This window comes from Mixophyes fleayi, chromosome 11 (assembly GCF_038048845.1).
Source record: "Mixophyes fleayi isolate aMixFle1 chromosome 11, aMixFle1.hap1, whole genome shotgun sequence".
NCBI classification, from domain to species: domain Eukaryota; kingdom Metazoa; phylum Chordata; class Amphibia; order Anura; family Limnodynastidae; genus Mixophyes; species Mixophyes fleayi.
In genome coordinates this window covers 12,087,286-12,105,316 of record NC_134412.1, presented here as the reverse complement: position 1 = coordinate 12,105,316, position 18,031 = coordinate 12,087,286, and the positions used below count along the sequence as shown (strand labels likewise).

The following is an 18,031-nucleotide window of genomic DNA, read 5'->3' as shown; positions in this document are numbered from 1 at the left end:
CTGTCCTATGCTGGTTCTCATCCTACCTACCAAACCACTCCTTCAATATGCATTTCTCTGGATGCACCTCTTTTTCCCTGCCGCTATAAGTTAAAGTACCACATGACTCTGCCTAGGAGTCATCTTTTACTCAAAACTGACCTTTGTTCCCTACATCGATCTGTCTCCAAATCCTGTGACATGCATCTAAGATTGTACAGAATATGCACATATCTCAAACACTTTAATTTATGAACACACAATCTTATGCATTGATTATTGCTATTCCATTCTTACTCCACTGACTCTCCTTATGCCTGCAGTCTGTTTGACCTCCCTTTAAAATGTAAGCTCTTATGAGCAAGGTCCTCTTCCCCCCTGTCTCTATACCATTTGCTCTCCTCCAACTTCACCATATTAGCTATGCTTGGAGCTATTGGAGTCTTGGTGCTAGATTTACTAAGCTGCGGGTTTGCAAAAGTGGGGATGTTGCCTATAGCAACCAATCAGCTTCTAGCTATCATTTTGTAGAAGGTACTAAATAAATGAAAGCTAGAATCTGATTGGTTGCTATAGGCAACATCCCCACTTTTTCAAACCCGCAGCTTAGTAAATCTAGCCCTTGGTTTTAATCGTTCATTGTTCTGTACTGTCTTACCCTGTATGGTCAACTGTTTGTACTCTGTACGGCGTTGCGGAAATCTTGTGGCACCTTATAAATAAAGTATAATAATAACAATGATAACTCTATAAACTTATATAACTTATATAATAAAATCTATTCATTTAATGAAATGCAAGAGGGCATCACACCATGAGGAAAAGTTATGTATGTGTTTTTCTGTCTGAAAATGGTAACACCGTATATCAACAAATTGAAAATGGATTTAGAAAGCGTGAAAACAGAAGTAAGATGATAATGATTGTTCAGATATTTGTCAGTAACAAGCTAGTATGACAGAAATCACAACTTGTTATTGTAGATGTGAGATCTTGTTTGAAGATGATGTTTGGGATTAGGGAGTCGGGTCTGAATAATAAATTGTTATGGGGACTGAGGGGCTCATATTGAGTAGCATTTTAAGTGTCTAATACGCATTTTTCCTTCTGATTATGATTGAAGAGACAGAACAGGGGACGGAGGTCGTGTGAAAGGGCGTGTTGGAGCAAATGCGACTTATGTAGACTGAGACGCAGACGAATATGCGCCCACCAGGAGGCAGAAATTTGATCACTGGAGTAAAATTGCAAACTAATAGTGATGACGGTCAACTTAGATGAGTCCAGCTCAACACACCTGTCTAAGATGTGTCTTTTTTTGGAATGCGATTTCCGTCTGCATTTTATTTGGAAGTTGCGTTCCACTCTACAGGAGTTAATGATGGTCTCCTCTGCTTCCCTGGCCGTACCACATATGCAGAGGATGTTCAAAGTGTTTTGCTCCTTTGTTTTATTTAAATAAGTTGAAAATTTAAATATTTAATGTACATGGTATGGCAAAAGGAATATCGTATTTAAAAGAGCCTGAAATAGTCATACAAATAAGCTGCAACAAAGTATGACTCTTTAAAAGCTAAATGTGACCCACCCGATGAGGAAATGTTTTGTATCTCCTTAATTATTCCGATGCTCCAAACAGAGCACAATGCATTCATACAGTCTATGTAGCACAGGGGAGGGCTGGCAAATTTTAACCCAGGGGAGGAGACTCGACTCAGCAGCCTATTAGGAACAATTTAAGGGAAAGTGGAGGTAGCCCAGAGACCCAGCCCAAGGTAGCCTACTGCCCTCCAGCCCAGCCCCTGATGTAGCAGGCTAGTTCATAGCTGCATATTGATACCTCTTAACCAGCTTGAGTGAGCGGCCATATTAATTAAGCAATTGTTTGGATGTACAAGCGCGTTATGCTCATACTCCAGGCGCAGGGAAAATGCGTAGCCACTTGTAGGACCAAAGGCTACTTGTGAAGCCCTGGAAATTACTATGTTGCCCACCACTGATCCAGGCAGTCCTTTATTTTAGTGTTTCTTAAACCTGGTCCTCAGGACTCCTCACAGGGCATGTTTTCCTTATCTCCTTGATTTAGCACAGGTGTATTCATTACTGACTGATACATTGTAACAGATCCACAGGTGGTACTAATTATTTCCCTTGTCACCTGGAAAACCTGCACTGTTAGGAGTCCTGAGGACTGAGCTTGAGAAACACTGCTCTATGTTATTTCTAGCTGTATCAAAAAGCACAGTGAAAAAGAAGAAGTAATGTAATCCCGCTGCAAATATGCTAGTTACAGGAAAAACAGAGGTGACAAGATGCAATGTCATAACTACGTTGCTGGATAAACAAGACATTTACACTGTAAATAGAATAGCTATTGTCTCCCCCTTAGGATTCATCCTATTATCAATTTTATTACTGTCATTGTGCTCCGGTGACTGTACAATCTACAAGCTTTTATTGAGGACTTGGGGCCTGATTCATTAAGGATCTTAAATGAAGAGGTATCTTATTTCAGTCTCCTGGACAAAACCATGTTACAATGCAAGGGGTGCAAACTAGTTTTCTGTTTTGCACATAAGTTAAATACTGAATGTTTTTTCATGTAGCACAAAAATATCAACTTTAAATTTCAGTGTACAAATAAGCTATTAAGTATTTGTGTGCTACATGAAAAAACAGTCAGTATTTAACTTATGTGCAAAACAGAAAACTAGCTTGCACCCCTTGCATTGTAACATGGTTTTGTCCAGGAGACTGAAATAAGATACCTCTTCATTTAAGATCCTTAATGAATCAGGCCCCTGGGTCTCATCTGTAACGATATTGGATGAGACGATTATCACTTTAATCCACTTCTTGGCAAAGCACTGAGTCCCTGATTTAAATTAAGGAATTAACCGTCTTGAATTAACCTCATATGAACATCACCCTGTGATTTCTGGACACCTCTATCTGGAATGTGCATTTTCATTAAGTGCAAGATTTTACATATGCAGAATTCTATTGTTACATCTGACCAGGGGTTTAATGTATCATGCTGAGAGTTTTCCAGCGGGTTTGAAAAGTGGAGATGTTGCCTGTAGCAACCAATCAGATTCTAGCTGTCATTTTGTAGAATGTACTAAATAAATGATAGCTAGAATCTGATTGGTTTTTCAAAGCCGCCGGAAAACTCTCAGCTTGATACATTTAGCCCCAGATGTTTAAATTAATTTTTGGACTGTGTAAGTAGTTCTTTTCATGTCTATTATATTTAGAGGTAGTCTAATAATTGCTTGACTGACCTTCTTATATATTTTATATATATATCAGGTAGCAAAGATATTAGCCACAAATCTGGGTGAGGATCTAGAGACTTCAGGAAATATAGGAAAACAAGTATAAGTGTAGGATGGGTAGTTTAGAAACTATTAGGTTGCTGTGTATTTTAAAAATGTATATGTCATGAACAAATTTCTTTTATATACACTGTATTTTATTATGTGTATTTAGTCTTGTTCGCAAATCAGGACACATATTAACGAACGCCTGGATGGATGACCACTTAATCATTTTGACTTTATTAGTGGGCAAGATGTAACCTAAAAATTGATCTACAATAGTTTTCTAATCACCAGTTTTTACTGGTCTATCTCGATACTGATTATTACATATGTAATTGTTTACAAGGCGTTGGAAATACAAAGCTAATACACATCCCATATGCATTCTGTTTGGGATTGCTACAAGACTGCTGCAGCACATCTTATTCTTATGTTTAAAAATGGCGACCCGGCATTGGCTGGCAACACTCACAGCTGTTCAGACCTTGCACACTTGCTCATGTGTAACCCAAACCGACGAGCCCCGTACACAGCCGAGGACTTCATGGCCACCTGCAAGCGGCGCCCCCCCCAGACTATGGGGAGGTAGTGGGACGCATCAAGGAGAAGACTGATAGCAGCGTTGGTGGCCATATTTCACATGTAAGTCAAGGAACTTTATTTTCGTATAGCGGATATTTGCTATACTAACTGGACTTGGACTTTGTTCATTTTAGTGGTTACCGAGCAAACCTTATCTACTTCTGTGACTGACCAGCAAGTGACTACACAGCCTCTATAGAGATTTGTTGGAACTCCATCCGTATAATCTCGCTTGTCTCCTTTGGCTGTTGATGTTGAGTTTAGCTTTTGATCCATGCAATTCCCCCCCCCCCGGGAATTGAGGAATTCCTATCCCCAATTTCTCCCTGGGCGGCTGCAAACTTTAGGGAGCGCATTTGACCCATCACTTCTAAACATTTACTAGTACATGTTAAACAAATTTTGAGAAACCCTCGTTTATGTAATTATATTTGCATAATTTAGCATGGACGTTCGGTAAACTGGATGAAAGAACTTAATAAGACTTACTGTGCTTCCTTCTCTCAATCCAGCTTCTGCTTTTCGACTTTAAGTTTAGCATTCTGTAAAGCAGAAATACTGATCAAAGGACAAGTAGAGGTGTTCAAGGAAGAAAGGAAGAAAGAAATGCTCTGAGGGGAATACAATGCAATGAATAAAAAGAGCGCAGCCAAGAAGAATCGGAAATAACAACATACTGCATGAGATAATTCCAGGTATTGAACCCAAGACCAAAATGAAGTGATTCATGTTTATATCTGATTGTGGTATTGGTGGCTTGATGATAAAAAAAAAGCAAAGAGATGAGGTTTATTTTTCTACTAACATTAATGAATTACGATAAATTTTCCTTATATATCATGTTGAGTGAAACAAAGAAGAGGAAATTTATATTTACCAGTGCAATATTTTAATGGTTTATATACTAATAATGAATTTATTATTATTGTGGTATCTGTCTATCTATCTATCTATATTTATATATATATATATATATATATATATATATATATATATATATATATATATATATATATAGATATAAATATATATATATATATATATATATATATGTGTATATATATATATATACATAAGTATATATATAAATTTTATTTAAAGTTTACATACATAATTGATATGTATAATTGATATGTATATTTTCTTGTGTGTTATATGGACTAATACCCTCCCCGCTGTATAGGTGCAGGTTATTTCGTGTCTTTTATTAGAATATACCAATTTCCATGATGATGCATGAATTGATGACATCAGAGCTCACAGATTATCATCAATGAGATCAGAGCCCTCTGTTTTCAAAGATATTATTTACAGGTGTTTATATCACTTTTGTATTATATGTTCTATTCCAGGCACTAGATAATGCAGACCACATACCACAATATGTGGTATAAAGGAACGTGGCTTTATCTGAACAATTATGTGACTATTATTTTCATGGTACTTGGTCCATTGAGCAGTGAGTATGATTAACCTGTGGTTATTATGTCCAAAATGGGCGATTATCACTTTTATTTTCAAGGAAAATGTGGGTTTCTTTAGTGCGTTAATTATTAAGCAGCATGATATTTGCATTTGACCTTACGTAGTTATATGTAGTTTTATACGTAGTTATATTGACCTTACGTAGTCTTAGATTGGTGTTAAGAAATACACAACTGTTCAAACTTTTTTTATCTCTTTGCAGACGTTGGCTGTGAACGGATATATGAGCCCAATATAAATGCACCGGAAAGAGTAACAGCACAGAGGGGACTTTGTGTTCATATCCAATGCACTTTTACTGTCCCTAGCGATAAAAAATTATCCGCTAGGACCAGAGGTCTCTGGTACAAACTATATAATAATGCGGATAAAAAAGTTGTGGCTGATACACAGAATAAAGTGATTAAAAGTGAACGATTCTTACTGACTGGGAATGTGCAGAGAGGTGATTGTTCGCTCTCCATCAACGATATTTTGCCTGAAGATCAGGCACATTATCAATTCAGGGTTCAGGATGAAAATGTGAACATCAGTTTTGAAAGTATCCGTCCCTTTGTTATTGTTGAAGGTAAGTAAAGTATAATGCTTACCTGTAAAAAAAAAACCTTTTGGATTCAGTCAAAATTAATATAAGATATATCAGTCACACGAGTGGATTTCAATAATAATTATCTTGCGCTCACCATCTGTACACACTAAGGCCAGGTAGATTTGTCAGCCAAATCAATGTGTATGAGAGATGTAGAGATCTGAATTACTTGGAACTAGAAACAACTGCAGCCTAAAATTAACTTATTAATATTTGCTATGGTAAAGGTGAGCGGGATAGGATGTCATGAGATACTGAAAGTATTCACGGAACACAGCTGCATGCACAACGCATTTCAGTCACATTTCCAGCATCTTGGGTGTAAATGTCTGACAAATCATTTAAAAAATGAAGAGCAAATTCAAGGATAAGATACAAAACAAACACACAAAAATGACAAAGCCTGCGCTCACACAGTAAATTGATCAACTAAATCACATGACTAATGGTTCAGCTTATAAAATCGTTGGTACTTAGCATATCGATGCTGACTACCCCGACAAAACTTATCCCGACACCTTCCACTCCATGGCCGCATACTTACAGTACCCCCCTAACAGCACCGATAACAGCGTCGCGGTTCCCAGTGACGTCAACAAGTTGCGCCGGCTTCTCCATTCGTCGCGATTCCTTGCAGTTGGTGGCCACATCAGTCGTCCTGCAGCCTCGTCGGGAAGGAGCCCTTCGGTGTGAAGACATTGGGGTAAGTCTTGTCGGAATAGTCACCATCATTATTCCGTACCCCACCCTATAAAATGGCTATCTTTACTGGGTGAAGATGACAGATACACTTACACTATTGAGAAATGAGAAAAAATTTCAGAACTGTAAAACAGAATATTCACCTCATTCTGCATTTAACCACAAAATGATGCACATTTTGCTAGTGGAATTCAGGCTTAAGTGTTCCCAGTGTTACCGGAACTACACTACATAGCAGAATAAATTGGCTGCCATCGTCCCAGCACAATCAATAGACCATAAATATATATAAAAGCACATTTTTGATTGAATCTCTAAATATTCTTGCAGACCTAAAAGACAAGCCTGAGATCTTTCTACAGAGGCTGGTTTCTGGTAAGAAGGTGACATTGACCTGTAACAGTCCTGGAAGATGTGCTGGGGAAGCTCCACGCATCACATGGGGAGGAGTCATTAACGGAGAAAAAGAAGCGATCTATACAACAAAACATAAAGATGGCAACAGAAGCTACTACTCCAGTATCACATTCACTCCGACGAAACAAAACAGCAAGTTATTAGTAAACTGTGTAGTGAGTTACCAGAATAGCTTCAACACAATCGGACAACGTGTGTTAAATGTTGAATGTAAGTTTTGCTGCTATCATTCTGTTTATTACACAATTGCATTAGTCTTAGTTCCCAATGCAGTATGCAAAAATCTAAATTAATTTGCACCATTACTGTACATCTCTATGTCACCCTAGCCTATACTAGTGCATATCAGCAAATATAAAAATGTTGCTGCATTTGACACTGTTGACCACAAACATTACAATCCCTAGATCTTCAGAACACTTGTCTATCCTGATTCTGATCCTACTTATCAAATCATTCATTGTCTGTTCTCTGGATCCACCTCCTCACCACTTCCTTTATCAGTCAGAGTACCGCAAAGCTTAGTACTAGTTCCTCTTCTCTTCTCTATTTATACCACTTCCCTTGGAAAACTGATAAGCTATTTTGAATTTCAGTATCATCTCTATGTACACAAATTTACATATTCTCACTGACTCTCCCAACTTATGTTTTGGCCAGCATTAATGCATGTTTTTCTCAATCTCATCTTGCATGTCCTCTTGCCACATCAAACACAATTTTTCAAAACCAGAGCTAATAATATCCCCTCCAGCCAACGGAAGTTACCTACCTGACATTTCTATATCTTTTAACAACAGGACTGTAAATCATACACCTGAAGCTCACTGTCTAGTTGTTATCCTTGGCTAAGAACTGTCCTTTGTTCCCTACATCCAAACTGTATTCAAATCATGTTTCATATATCTAAAATACATTCCCAGAATGCGCACAAATGTCATTACAAAAACATTAATTAATGGACTGAAAATTGGATTGGCAAAGAGTACCTTCCGTTATAAATGATGATAATGAAATTCCCCTTATAAACCAAAGGTCACACATATTTTATGTAATGCTTCTTTTAGTCCATATTTCCTAGTAAAAAACAGCAAATTCTAATGCTTCAGAATCAGATACAATACTTTGTGTATGGGACGTAAAATGTTTTTAATTGTGTTTTTGTTTGATTTTCAGATCCTCCATCTGTTGATATAACCATTGATGGTAATTTTTTTTAAAATAAAAGTTTACATCTTTATAATAAAAAAATAAAGGTCTCTGTGTCCTAATTATAAGGACCATTATGTGTATTATCCCCTAGGCCCTTTAAGTTTCGACGGAGGGAGAGATAGAGGAGGGGATGAGCAGAGGAGCAAGAAGGGAGTGTGAGATGGAGGGAACTGTATGAGAAGGGGATGGAGAGGCAGAAAGAATGAGTGGAGAAAAAAAGCCAACGGTTCACACAGGTTGTTCAGTATTTCCCATTTTCATGGTGCAAATTTGATTTAGTAATGTAAAAAGTGAGATTAGTGTGCAGCACAGTGGCCTAGTGGTTAGCACTTCTGCCTCACAGCACTGGGGTCATGAGTTTGATTCCTGACCATGGCCTTATCTGTGTGGAGTTTGAATGTTCTCCCTGTGTTTGCGTGGGATTCCTCCGGGTGCTCCAGTTTCCTCCCACACTCTAAAAACATACAAGTAGGTTAATTGGCTGCTATCAAAATTGACCCTAGTCTCTCTGTCTGTTTGTGTGTGTATGTTAGGGAATTTAGACTGTAAGCCCCAATGGGGCAGGGACTCATGTGAGTGAGTTCTCTGTACAGCGCTGCGGAATTAGTGGCGCTATATAAATAAATGATGAGGAAGATTACTTTATATTCTATTGAGATTAGGGAGATGCTCTTCTTGTTTCTTACAAAATGACATGAAAGGGTTTCCATGTACAATGCATTAACACACTTGGGGTGAAGGTTTTGCAGTGTATTTTAATGAAAATGTGAACAAAAAATATAGCAAAAAAATATAATATGTAGAGTGGCTGGGAAATTGTGTTGGGATATTATAGCAGCAGTATACCATTATGAATGCATTTTGCACATTTTCAGCAACTTAAAACTTCCTCTAATTGAATTGCATATATTATGTAAGTACAATACATTCAGTATTATGCTAATCATGTCATACGTTGCTCTAATAGATGTTGTCACAAATGAAATCGAACCTGTCATTTTGAAGGAAGGAGACTCAAAAACTTTGCAGTGCACAGTGGACAGTTACCCTGAGGCTGCTGTCACCTGGCGCAGTAGAGGCCAAATACTACATGGCCCAATGAGAGGACCGATCCTAACCTATGAATTGAGGAACATTAGCCCACATGATGCTGGGACATACTGGTGTTCAGCACAGAATGAGCACAAGATTACATACAGGCGCATTGTAATCACAGTTCAGAGTAAGTACATATTGTCCATTTATTATATAATATTTTATTTATTATTATAATTAGTTATTGTTCATTTATATAGCACTGATATATTATGTAGTGTTATACAGAGAATATTTATCATTTAACATCAGCCTCTGCTCCATTGGAGCTTAGTCTAAATGCACTAACTAACTAACTAACAATCACACACACATGTTGTTTTTAGTCAGCAGCCAATTGACCCACCAGTATGATTTTGGACTGTAGGAGGAAACCTACGCAAACACAGGGAGCACATACAAACTTCACACGGAAGTTTGCAACCTGGTTGGAATCGAACTCATGCCCCCACTGCTGTGAGGCAGCAATGTTAGCCACCAGTGTATAAGAAAATAGTATATTTCATTGAATGCAATATAAGAAGCAGTAGAAGTCCAGTACAAATATAATCCAATATATTTAAACGTATATAGATAAAAAATATTAATATCTTAAAAGGTCTTATACTTCCGCCAACTTTAATTTATATTTCTTCTTACATATTTGACACAATATCATCATCATCATCATTTATTTATATAGCGCCACTAATTTTGCAGTGCTGTACAGAGAACTCACATCAGTCCCTGCCGCATTGAGGCTTACAGTCTAAATTCCTTCACACACACACACACACACACACACAGACACAGACTAGGGTAAATTTGTTAGCAGCCAATTAACCTACCAGTATGTTTTTGGAGTGTGGGAGTAAACTGGAGCACCCGGAGGAAACCTACGCAAACACGGGGAGAACAGACAAACTCCTCACAGATAAGGCCATAGTAGGGAATTGAACTCATGAAACCAGCTGTGAGGCAGAAGTGCTAACCACTAGGCCACTGTGCTGCCCATATATGCAGCTTTCTCATTCTACACCAATGTCTTCTATATCGTTATAGTGTCAGTTGTTTTGCAAGAAAACCCAGTTAGAGTTAATGATGTCACCCCATTTTGACTAAAGCAGAACAGATTGAAATAGGAGCGTGTCTTTTATTAATAAAATATAAAGATACGCTGAATATACAAGGACAAAATAAGAACAATACTACAAGAAATAACTAAAAACAAGGAATATGGAAGAACACTCATAAGAATAAAGAAAGGGTGATAACATGGAAGGTCAGTAGGGATGATGAAAACAAGCTGAGAGCAATTAATGTACTGTAACAAATTGTGCTAACGATTGTGAAGTAGCACAGTCACAGTTAAATCTGTAGTGGACTCCAGGAGCAGAAGACAAACTAGATCTCAGAAACCGACTGGAACTTGGGTTCAGAAAAGAGTCTAGATCGAATGACCTACACAGCTTAAAACCAAAAAAATGCTAATTCCGCATGTAGACTGGGAATATTGCCCAGTTAAGTTAATAGGTCCTGATCTTAGTGGAATGTATTGCTGCCATCTTCTGGTACAGAGGATAGTTGCAGACTCTGAGACCAGGCAACAGTTGTTTATTTTCATTGACTTTGGATAAAGAAAGTTTAACAGTGGAACAGGTCAAGATGTGATGTACCGGTGCTTCAGTCTTCAACACAGAATGGTTTGTCTGCACTCTATTTTTAAATTTGCAATTTGTGAATTTATAAGTATGGATAGGTGGGATGACGATAGTGATATCATTCTGCTGTGTGGTGTCTTTAGATTATTATTATTATCTTTACTTTATAAGGCGCCACAAAGGGTCCGCAGCGCCGTACATGACATACAAAAAACAGTGAGCCATGACACAACATGATACAAAAAGAACAAATAACTAACAAAAATATATACACAGACACAGGTAAGATGGTAATGCAAATCAAATTATTACTGGGACAATGAGCGAAAGTGATGGTAGAAATCAGCGAGAAGTAGGCCGAAGCTTAAGAGAATAGAACTAAGGAAGCAGGCCAAGAGGTATAGAGGGTGATGGAATAGTAGACGGAGCACACAAGGAAAGAGGGCCCTGTTCCTGAGAGCTTACATCCTAAAGGGAAGGGGGAGACACAAATAGGGTGGTACTAACTAGGGAGAGAGTTAGGAGGAGGACTGATAGACTTGAATAAAGAAATGAGTCTTAAGGGCACGCGTGAAGCCTTTGAGAGTAGATGCTAACCTGATGGAACGTGGAAGATCGTAGATTAAGACTAAGAACACTGAAGTCCAAATTCGGTTGGAAAAATCTGCAAACTTTCACAGCCAAATAAAGAACTAAGCGAACATTTCACAGAAAGTTTTGAAAATTTTGTTCACCTCTATAATTCAAGGTAGCAAAAAAAACTGCTTTGTGGATAAAATTCTATCCAATGCAGGGCTAAACTGTCTTGTGTCAAATAGCAGCAAGGTTAAACAACTGTATCTCATACATTTTAAGGATTTATGAAAAGCAGAGGTTAGCCAGAAGGATAAAACTATATATTTAATGTGTTTTGCTGAAGGGTGTGTTCAAACCAAGAATTTAAATTTGCATGAATGTGGGAAATTTTTTCAAAAGATGTTGAGTATTTTTTTTTGAGTGTGTAGTCTTCTTATTTCTTCTGGATATATTTGTGTGTTTTAATATATAAATAATAAGAGGTGTTATTTTATTTTCAAGTACTGCTAGCACTATCTATCTGGTTTATTTTGTGATTTTTTTCATAAAACATATGTAACAAAAAATGTAATTGTAGGTACCCCAAGAAGACTGGAGATAAGATGTTATACAGAGTCATCAAATGTCTTTTCTAGAAAGAATTGCATTGTGGATGTGAATAATACCGTATATGCTTCAGAGGGATCACTTCTTCGCCTGAGCTGCTCTGCGCACAGTAATCCAGTAGCTTCTTTCTCATGGAAGTCTGATCATATCACTCATCCTGCTTCTTCAATGGAGGAACTCAATTTCGCCAATATATCACTCAATGATGAAGGCTTATACACTTGCCAAGCCAGCAATATCCATGGGAATTCTCAGGCTTCAGTCAATATCAAGGTGACCTGTAAGTAAATATCACTATTGTATTGTGCACAGTCTACATTATAATGTTGGGCTGTACTGTATGACCACCCAAGTGCATTCTGGGAATACATTGTGCTTATAGAATATCAAGAGTCCTTTAAAGGTTAAAAACTAAATTTAATTTCTCTAGGAAAATGGATCTTGCCAAAAAGGTGATAACTCTGGAAACTGTTGGTTCCCAGTTCTATAATGGCATAACACATATTCCTCTATGACAGGGCTGAACAAATCCTAATCACTGGTTTGCCTAGTAAATCCTAGCATCTGGAGGAATGCCCATTCTCTTGCAATGGAAGCGGCTTCTGTTTGGCAGCCAGTTCTATTGTGAATCATAGCTGTGTCTATACTTGCAAATTGTGGTTTATTAATATTCAAAGCACATAGGGATCAGTGGATACAGCATTTTTCAGGAACAAAAGACAAACTAGATCTCAAGAGCCGACTGGAACTATGGTTCACAGATTAATCTGAATTGAGTAGGCCCACGCAGTCTAAAATAGACAAATGCTAAGAAACAGGTGATCAGTGAAGCTGGGAATTTAAAGGTTGTATATTGAGATTCCAGGTGTAGCAACCTGCCAAGCTAAGTGTGGACGGGTCTTGTTCTTGGGGGAATGCTTTGCTTTCACCTTCTGGTACAGAAGGTGGGCACAGACTCCGTCATTCAGTTAGTTATTTATTTCTATCGTCTTTGGATAGAGACAAGAAAAATTTTGAGCATATCCAGTTTAACAGTGAAACAGACCTTTTCAGAAAGGTGTGAAATCCTGGCGATACAATCTTTTAGTTCTGCCTTTGCTCTGCTATTCAACGGAATTTGCACTCTCAATTGATGGTTTTTAGATAGACCTGGGATGACGATGGTCAAGTCCTTCACTTTAACGCCAAAGTCTGCATCCAAAACATGCAACATTTCACAGCCAAATATTATTATTATTATTATTATTATTATTATCATTTATTTGTTAGGTTTCCGCAGCGCCGCACATAGTACAAACAGTAGACTTTACAGGGTATAACAGTACAGAACAATAAACAAAAGTACCAATACTTCAGAAACTCCAGGCAGGCAGATGCAATAGACACGGAGCAGAAGAACAGGTATGGAGACAGGAGGGGAGGGGGCCCTGCTCATGCGAGCTTACATCCTAAGGGAGGTTAAACAGACCAGGCACAAGAGGAGCCAGTTGAGGGAATGGGAGAGAGGGGAGAATGAGCGGAGGAGATGGGGGTTAAGTGGATGGTTGGTAGGCTTTGAGCTAAGTGACTATTTCACAGAAAAGTTTAGAATTTTTTTTTCATCTCCACCTTTGGATATGGCAGAAAAACTGTGTTCCGTAACACATTGTATACAATGCAGAACTAAGCTGTGTCATGTCAAATGGCAGCAACAACAACCCTCTCTCACAAAGTTGTATGAAAAGCAGAGGGAGACCAGAAAAGTAAAACTATATATTTTATAGCATGTTGCAGGAGGCCATGAACAAACCAATAAATTAAAGTTGTATGAATGTGGGAACAATTATATGAAAATGTTGTGTTTATTTTGTGTGTGTAGTCTTACTACTGTTGGATACATTTCTAAATGTGTTTTAATAAATAAGTAATAAGAGGTGTTATTTTATTTGCAAGTCCTGCTTTCAAAAAGCACAGTTATAAATCTGGTTTTTTTTTCCGTATTTCTATAAAACATACTTAACATTTTTATTTTAGATGCCCCGAGAAGACTGGAGATAAGGTGTTTTACAGAGTCCAAGTCATCAAATGCCTTTTCCAGTAAGAATTGCACTATGGGTGTTAATAACACTGTGTTTGCCCCAGAGGGATCATTTCTTATCCTGAGCTGCTCGGCAGACAGTAATCCAGCAGCTAGTTTCTTATGGAAGTCTCATATTTACATTCATTCTGCTTCTTCACTGGGGAAACTCAATTTTCCTAATATATCACTCAACGATGAAGGCTCATACACTTGTCAAGCCAGCAATAACCATGGGAATTCTGAGACTTCAGTCAACGTCAAGGTGACCTGTAAGTAAAGATCACTTTTGTATTGTGTACAGTATAAGTTATTATGTTATGTGGTACTGAATGATCCTCTAATTGCTTTCTGGGAATAAATTATGTTTGTAGAATAATAAGGATTGGTTAAATGTAAATACTAAACTTCCTATCTCTAGCAAAATGCAAAATGTGTTAACTTCTGAAAATCTGCTATAATGACATATCATCAAACATATTTAATGTGAACAAATCCCCGTCACGGGTTTGCCTAGTAAGTCCTGACAATTGGAAGAAGTCCCTGTTCCCTTTCGCTGGAAGATGCCTATGAATGGCAGCCCGTGCTATGGTGTTTCAGAGCTGTGTTATGCAATTTTCAATAAAAAGACTTAAAAATATTATATATAGAAAATGATTTGGATGCAGTATATAGAGGTGGAGGGATAATGATAAAAATGAAAAGGAAGGGATTGTGGAAAAAATTTAATGTATGAGGATATAATAAGTGAAATATAATCACTATAAATTTTTTAAAATAGAGGTGAAAGTAAAGTAAAAATAAAAATAACACAACAGACAAAGTTTAAAGCTCTTTTCTGAAATAATGTATTTGAGAGAAAGGTCTTCTGATCCGACTTTGAAACGAAAGTGATTCTTACGCTAAAGCTTCTTTTCAGACTATGTCCTGAGTTCTTCAATTCCAATCATGATTGATTATTCTCCTGCTCCATGTAGCAGTGTTTTCTGGTAGGACTGGAATACACGCTGGAAAGCAGATATACTGAGGCCAGTGGGAGACACTTTGAGTGGACCTGTATTGGGTCTCCAAAAACATTTCATCTTGCGACTTGGTTAAGGATGATTCGGAGGTGGAGGGGTGGTCTTGTAATGCTCCCTGTGTTCAAAACACTTTATTTAGAAGGACAAATAGTCTTTACTTAAATATGTGGAAGTTAAAAGGTTAGAACTTGGTAAAAATGTGAGTTTGCATAAAATTTACGTTGTCTGTAAGCTTATAAACTAAAGAGGAGCTAAGCAAAATTTAAATAAAAATTAATATATAAAAATATAAAAGAATTATAAAAATCAATAAAACAGATAGAGGTTTAGATTGGTGCTAAAATTGAGTAAAATCATCATCACTAACATAACAAAAATTATATCTATTACAGTTTTTCTTTATGTCATGAATACTGACAAATTTGATCCCTTTTGGGTTTTTTCCATGTGCAGTGTGGATAATGGTGGGAAACAGTTTGGATGGTTAAACCGATTTTGATGTTGTTAATGTGTTTTCCCAATCTTGTTTTCAGCTTTCTCTAAGTTCAGCACATATTCTGGATGCCACATGGGTACTTCAGCATGTATATCACTCCAGGGTCGTAACTATGGCTGTGCGACAGAGACGACTGCCCAGGGCGCATCACTGAAGGGGATCAGAGTTTATGAATAATTTAAAATTAAGGGCTAGGGCGCTGTACTTTTCTTTCTCATCCCAGGCGCTAAAATGTTAAGTTACGGCTCTGTATCACTCCTCCGCTCTTGCAGAAGATATAGTTTGTAATTTTTAGGCTTTTTATGTTTGTGTTAGACATTATTTCTGTTACGGATTTGGTAGTGTTGGTTGAATTTTTTTCTACACCCTGTGCAGCTTCCCCTTTTGCGATCCTAGCAAATTCCGCTATAATGCAAAGTTGTTTCACACATACACACCAATTTGGAAACACAGAAGAAAATTTTCTACTCTAGATTTTTAAAAGGGCCCTTCTTAGAAACATTCCACAAAGCAGTGCAGAAGGACATCAGAAATTTACCGGACACGGAAGGTCAAATTTAATACATCAACCAGAGGCCAAAGAGCCTTAGAAGAACTAAGGAACAACAAAGACCTGGTAATTACTAGTAGTCATGAATAAAACCTGTCAAATACCTCCACCTCAACAAAGTTGTTTAAAGTAGAATTATTGGACCACCTAGGAAGGTTTGAACTAGCAAATAAATAATTAGACTTTTTATACATCGAAAATCAATGCATTCCAGTTCAGTTGCCCAAATCCACAAAAACATCCAGAAGCCACCAGGTCACCTGATTCCTAAACGCAGAAATCACCTCCAATTTATCCGGATACATAGATTTTTTTTATTGCAAAACCTAGGAACATTTCATAACAGCTACCTCAAATAAAACTCAACCAATATTCTACAAAAACTAAAGATACATTTCTGCAATTCTTGCATACTAGGTACATGTGATATTAAATAACTTTGCACATGCTTATATCATGCAGATGGGTGTACTAATACCCACCACAATCTCCATACCCAGTCTACTTTAACAAATGCACAAATCAACTTTATTATGGACAGTATTGACTATTGACTACATCCTACAAAATAATTACTTCTGGCAAGCGCACGTAAATAAAAGGCATGTCATGTCAAATACAAGGCACAGCAATGGGAACAAAATTTGCTCCCAGTTGTGCCAACTTTTTTTTCATCTACATTGGAAGATGACAACACATGGGAGAACAACAAATATCATAACAACTCAGCACCTGGAACCCTGTATAGAGGATATCCTAAAGAGACATTGGCACTTTATACAAATGGATGAAGACATCAGAAATATCCTCTCACCACAACCAAAAATTGCTTATAAAAAGCCAAACTTTTAAGTAACATCATCACCAGCAGCTACATGCCTTTACTTGAAACACGAGAAAGCAGACTATCTGCAGAATTTTTTTTTTTTACTGCAGAACCTTCTCAGACTGTAGATAAAGTTAAGCCAACACTACCAACCCATAATTGAAATTAAGTCTAACACAAGTGGAAAAAGTCTCTGAAATTAGAAATCATTTCTCCTACAATAGCGAAGGAGTGATGCACATGCTGTGTCTACCAGTATGTAGGCCATACTAAGAGAAAGCAGAAAACAAGAATAGGAGAACACATTAACAATATCAGAAAGTGTTCATGGAAAGAACCCAAAAGGGATTAAATCCATCCGTATTTATCATGTAAAAAATCTCACTAATTATATTGTTTCCCTAAATAAAAACATCACCTATACCTTTTAGAGATCCCTGTAATATTTTAGTTATTATTTTATTCCATTTTAGCACCCATTTATCCTCTCCACATATGTTGTATTGTTTTTTTTCTGCATTTCATTTATTATTTTATATTTTCTTATATTTTTATATTTATTTTAATTTCAATTTTAGCTTTTAGGCTTTATTTTCATTTTTAACTTACTGTTACAGGTATTGTTACTTTTGCTCACGCTCACGTTTTTACGTTACGTTCTGACATTTTAATTTTCACATATTTAAATAAAGACACTTTGTCCATTTTAAGTAAAGTTTTGTTTAAAACATTCAGTCTTAAAATGCTGCTCTTCAACCTCAGGGTCATCCTTGACAAAGTGACAAAAAAACAGGTTGGAGATCCAATACACATCCATTCACAGTGTCCCTCTTCCGGCCTCCATAGAATAGAATCCTGTTGTATGTTACCCTTCA

At 37.2% G+C, this 18,031-nt stretch overlaps 1 protein-coding gene across 1 annotated transcript in view; it reads left to right on the top strand.

Annotated features, from left to right (window-relative positions):
• The window catches only part of LOC142107468 (uncharacterized), a 50,982-nt gene that overhangs the window by 26,877 nt on the left and 6,074 nt on the right, over window positions 1-18,031 (top strand). Inside the window, exons 14-19 of the mRNA XM_075190908.1 lie at window positions 5,572-5,937; window positions 6,991-7,287; window positions 8,254-8,283; window positions 9,257-9,511; window positions 12,178-12,486; window positions 14,220-14,534. Of these exons, the coding sequence (XP_075047009.1) occupies window positions 5,572-5,937; window positions 6,991-7,287; window positions 8,254-8,283; window positions 9,257-9,511; window positions 12,178-12,486; window positions 14,220-14,534 (1,572 nt within the window). The remainder of the gene's footprint in view (window positions 1-5,571; window positions 5,938-6,990; window positions 7,288-8,253; window positions 8,284-9,256; window positions 9,512-12,177; window positions 12,487-14,219; window positions 14,535-18,031) is intronic.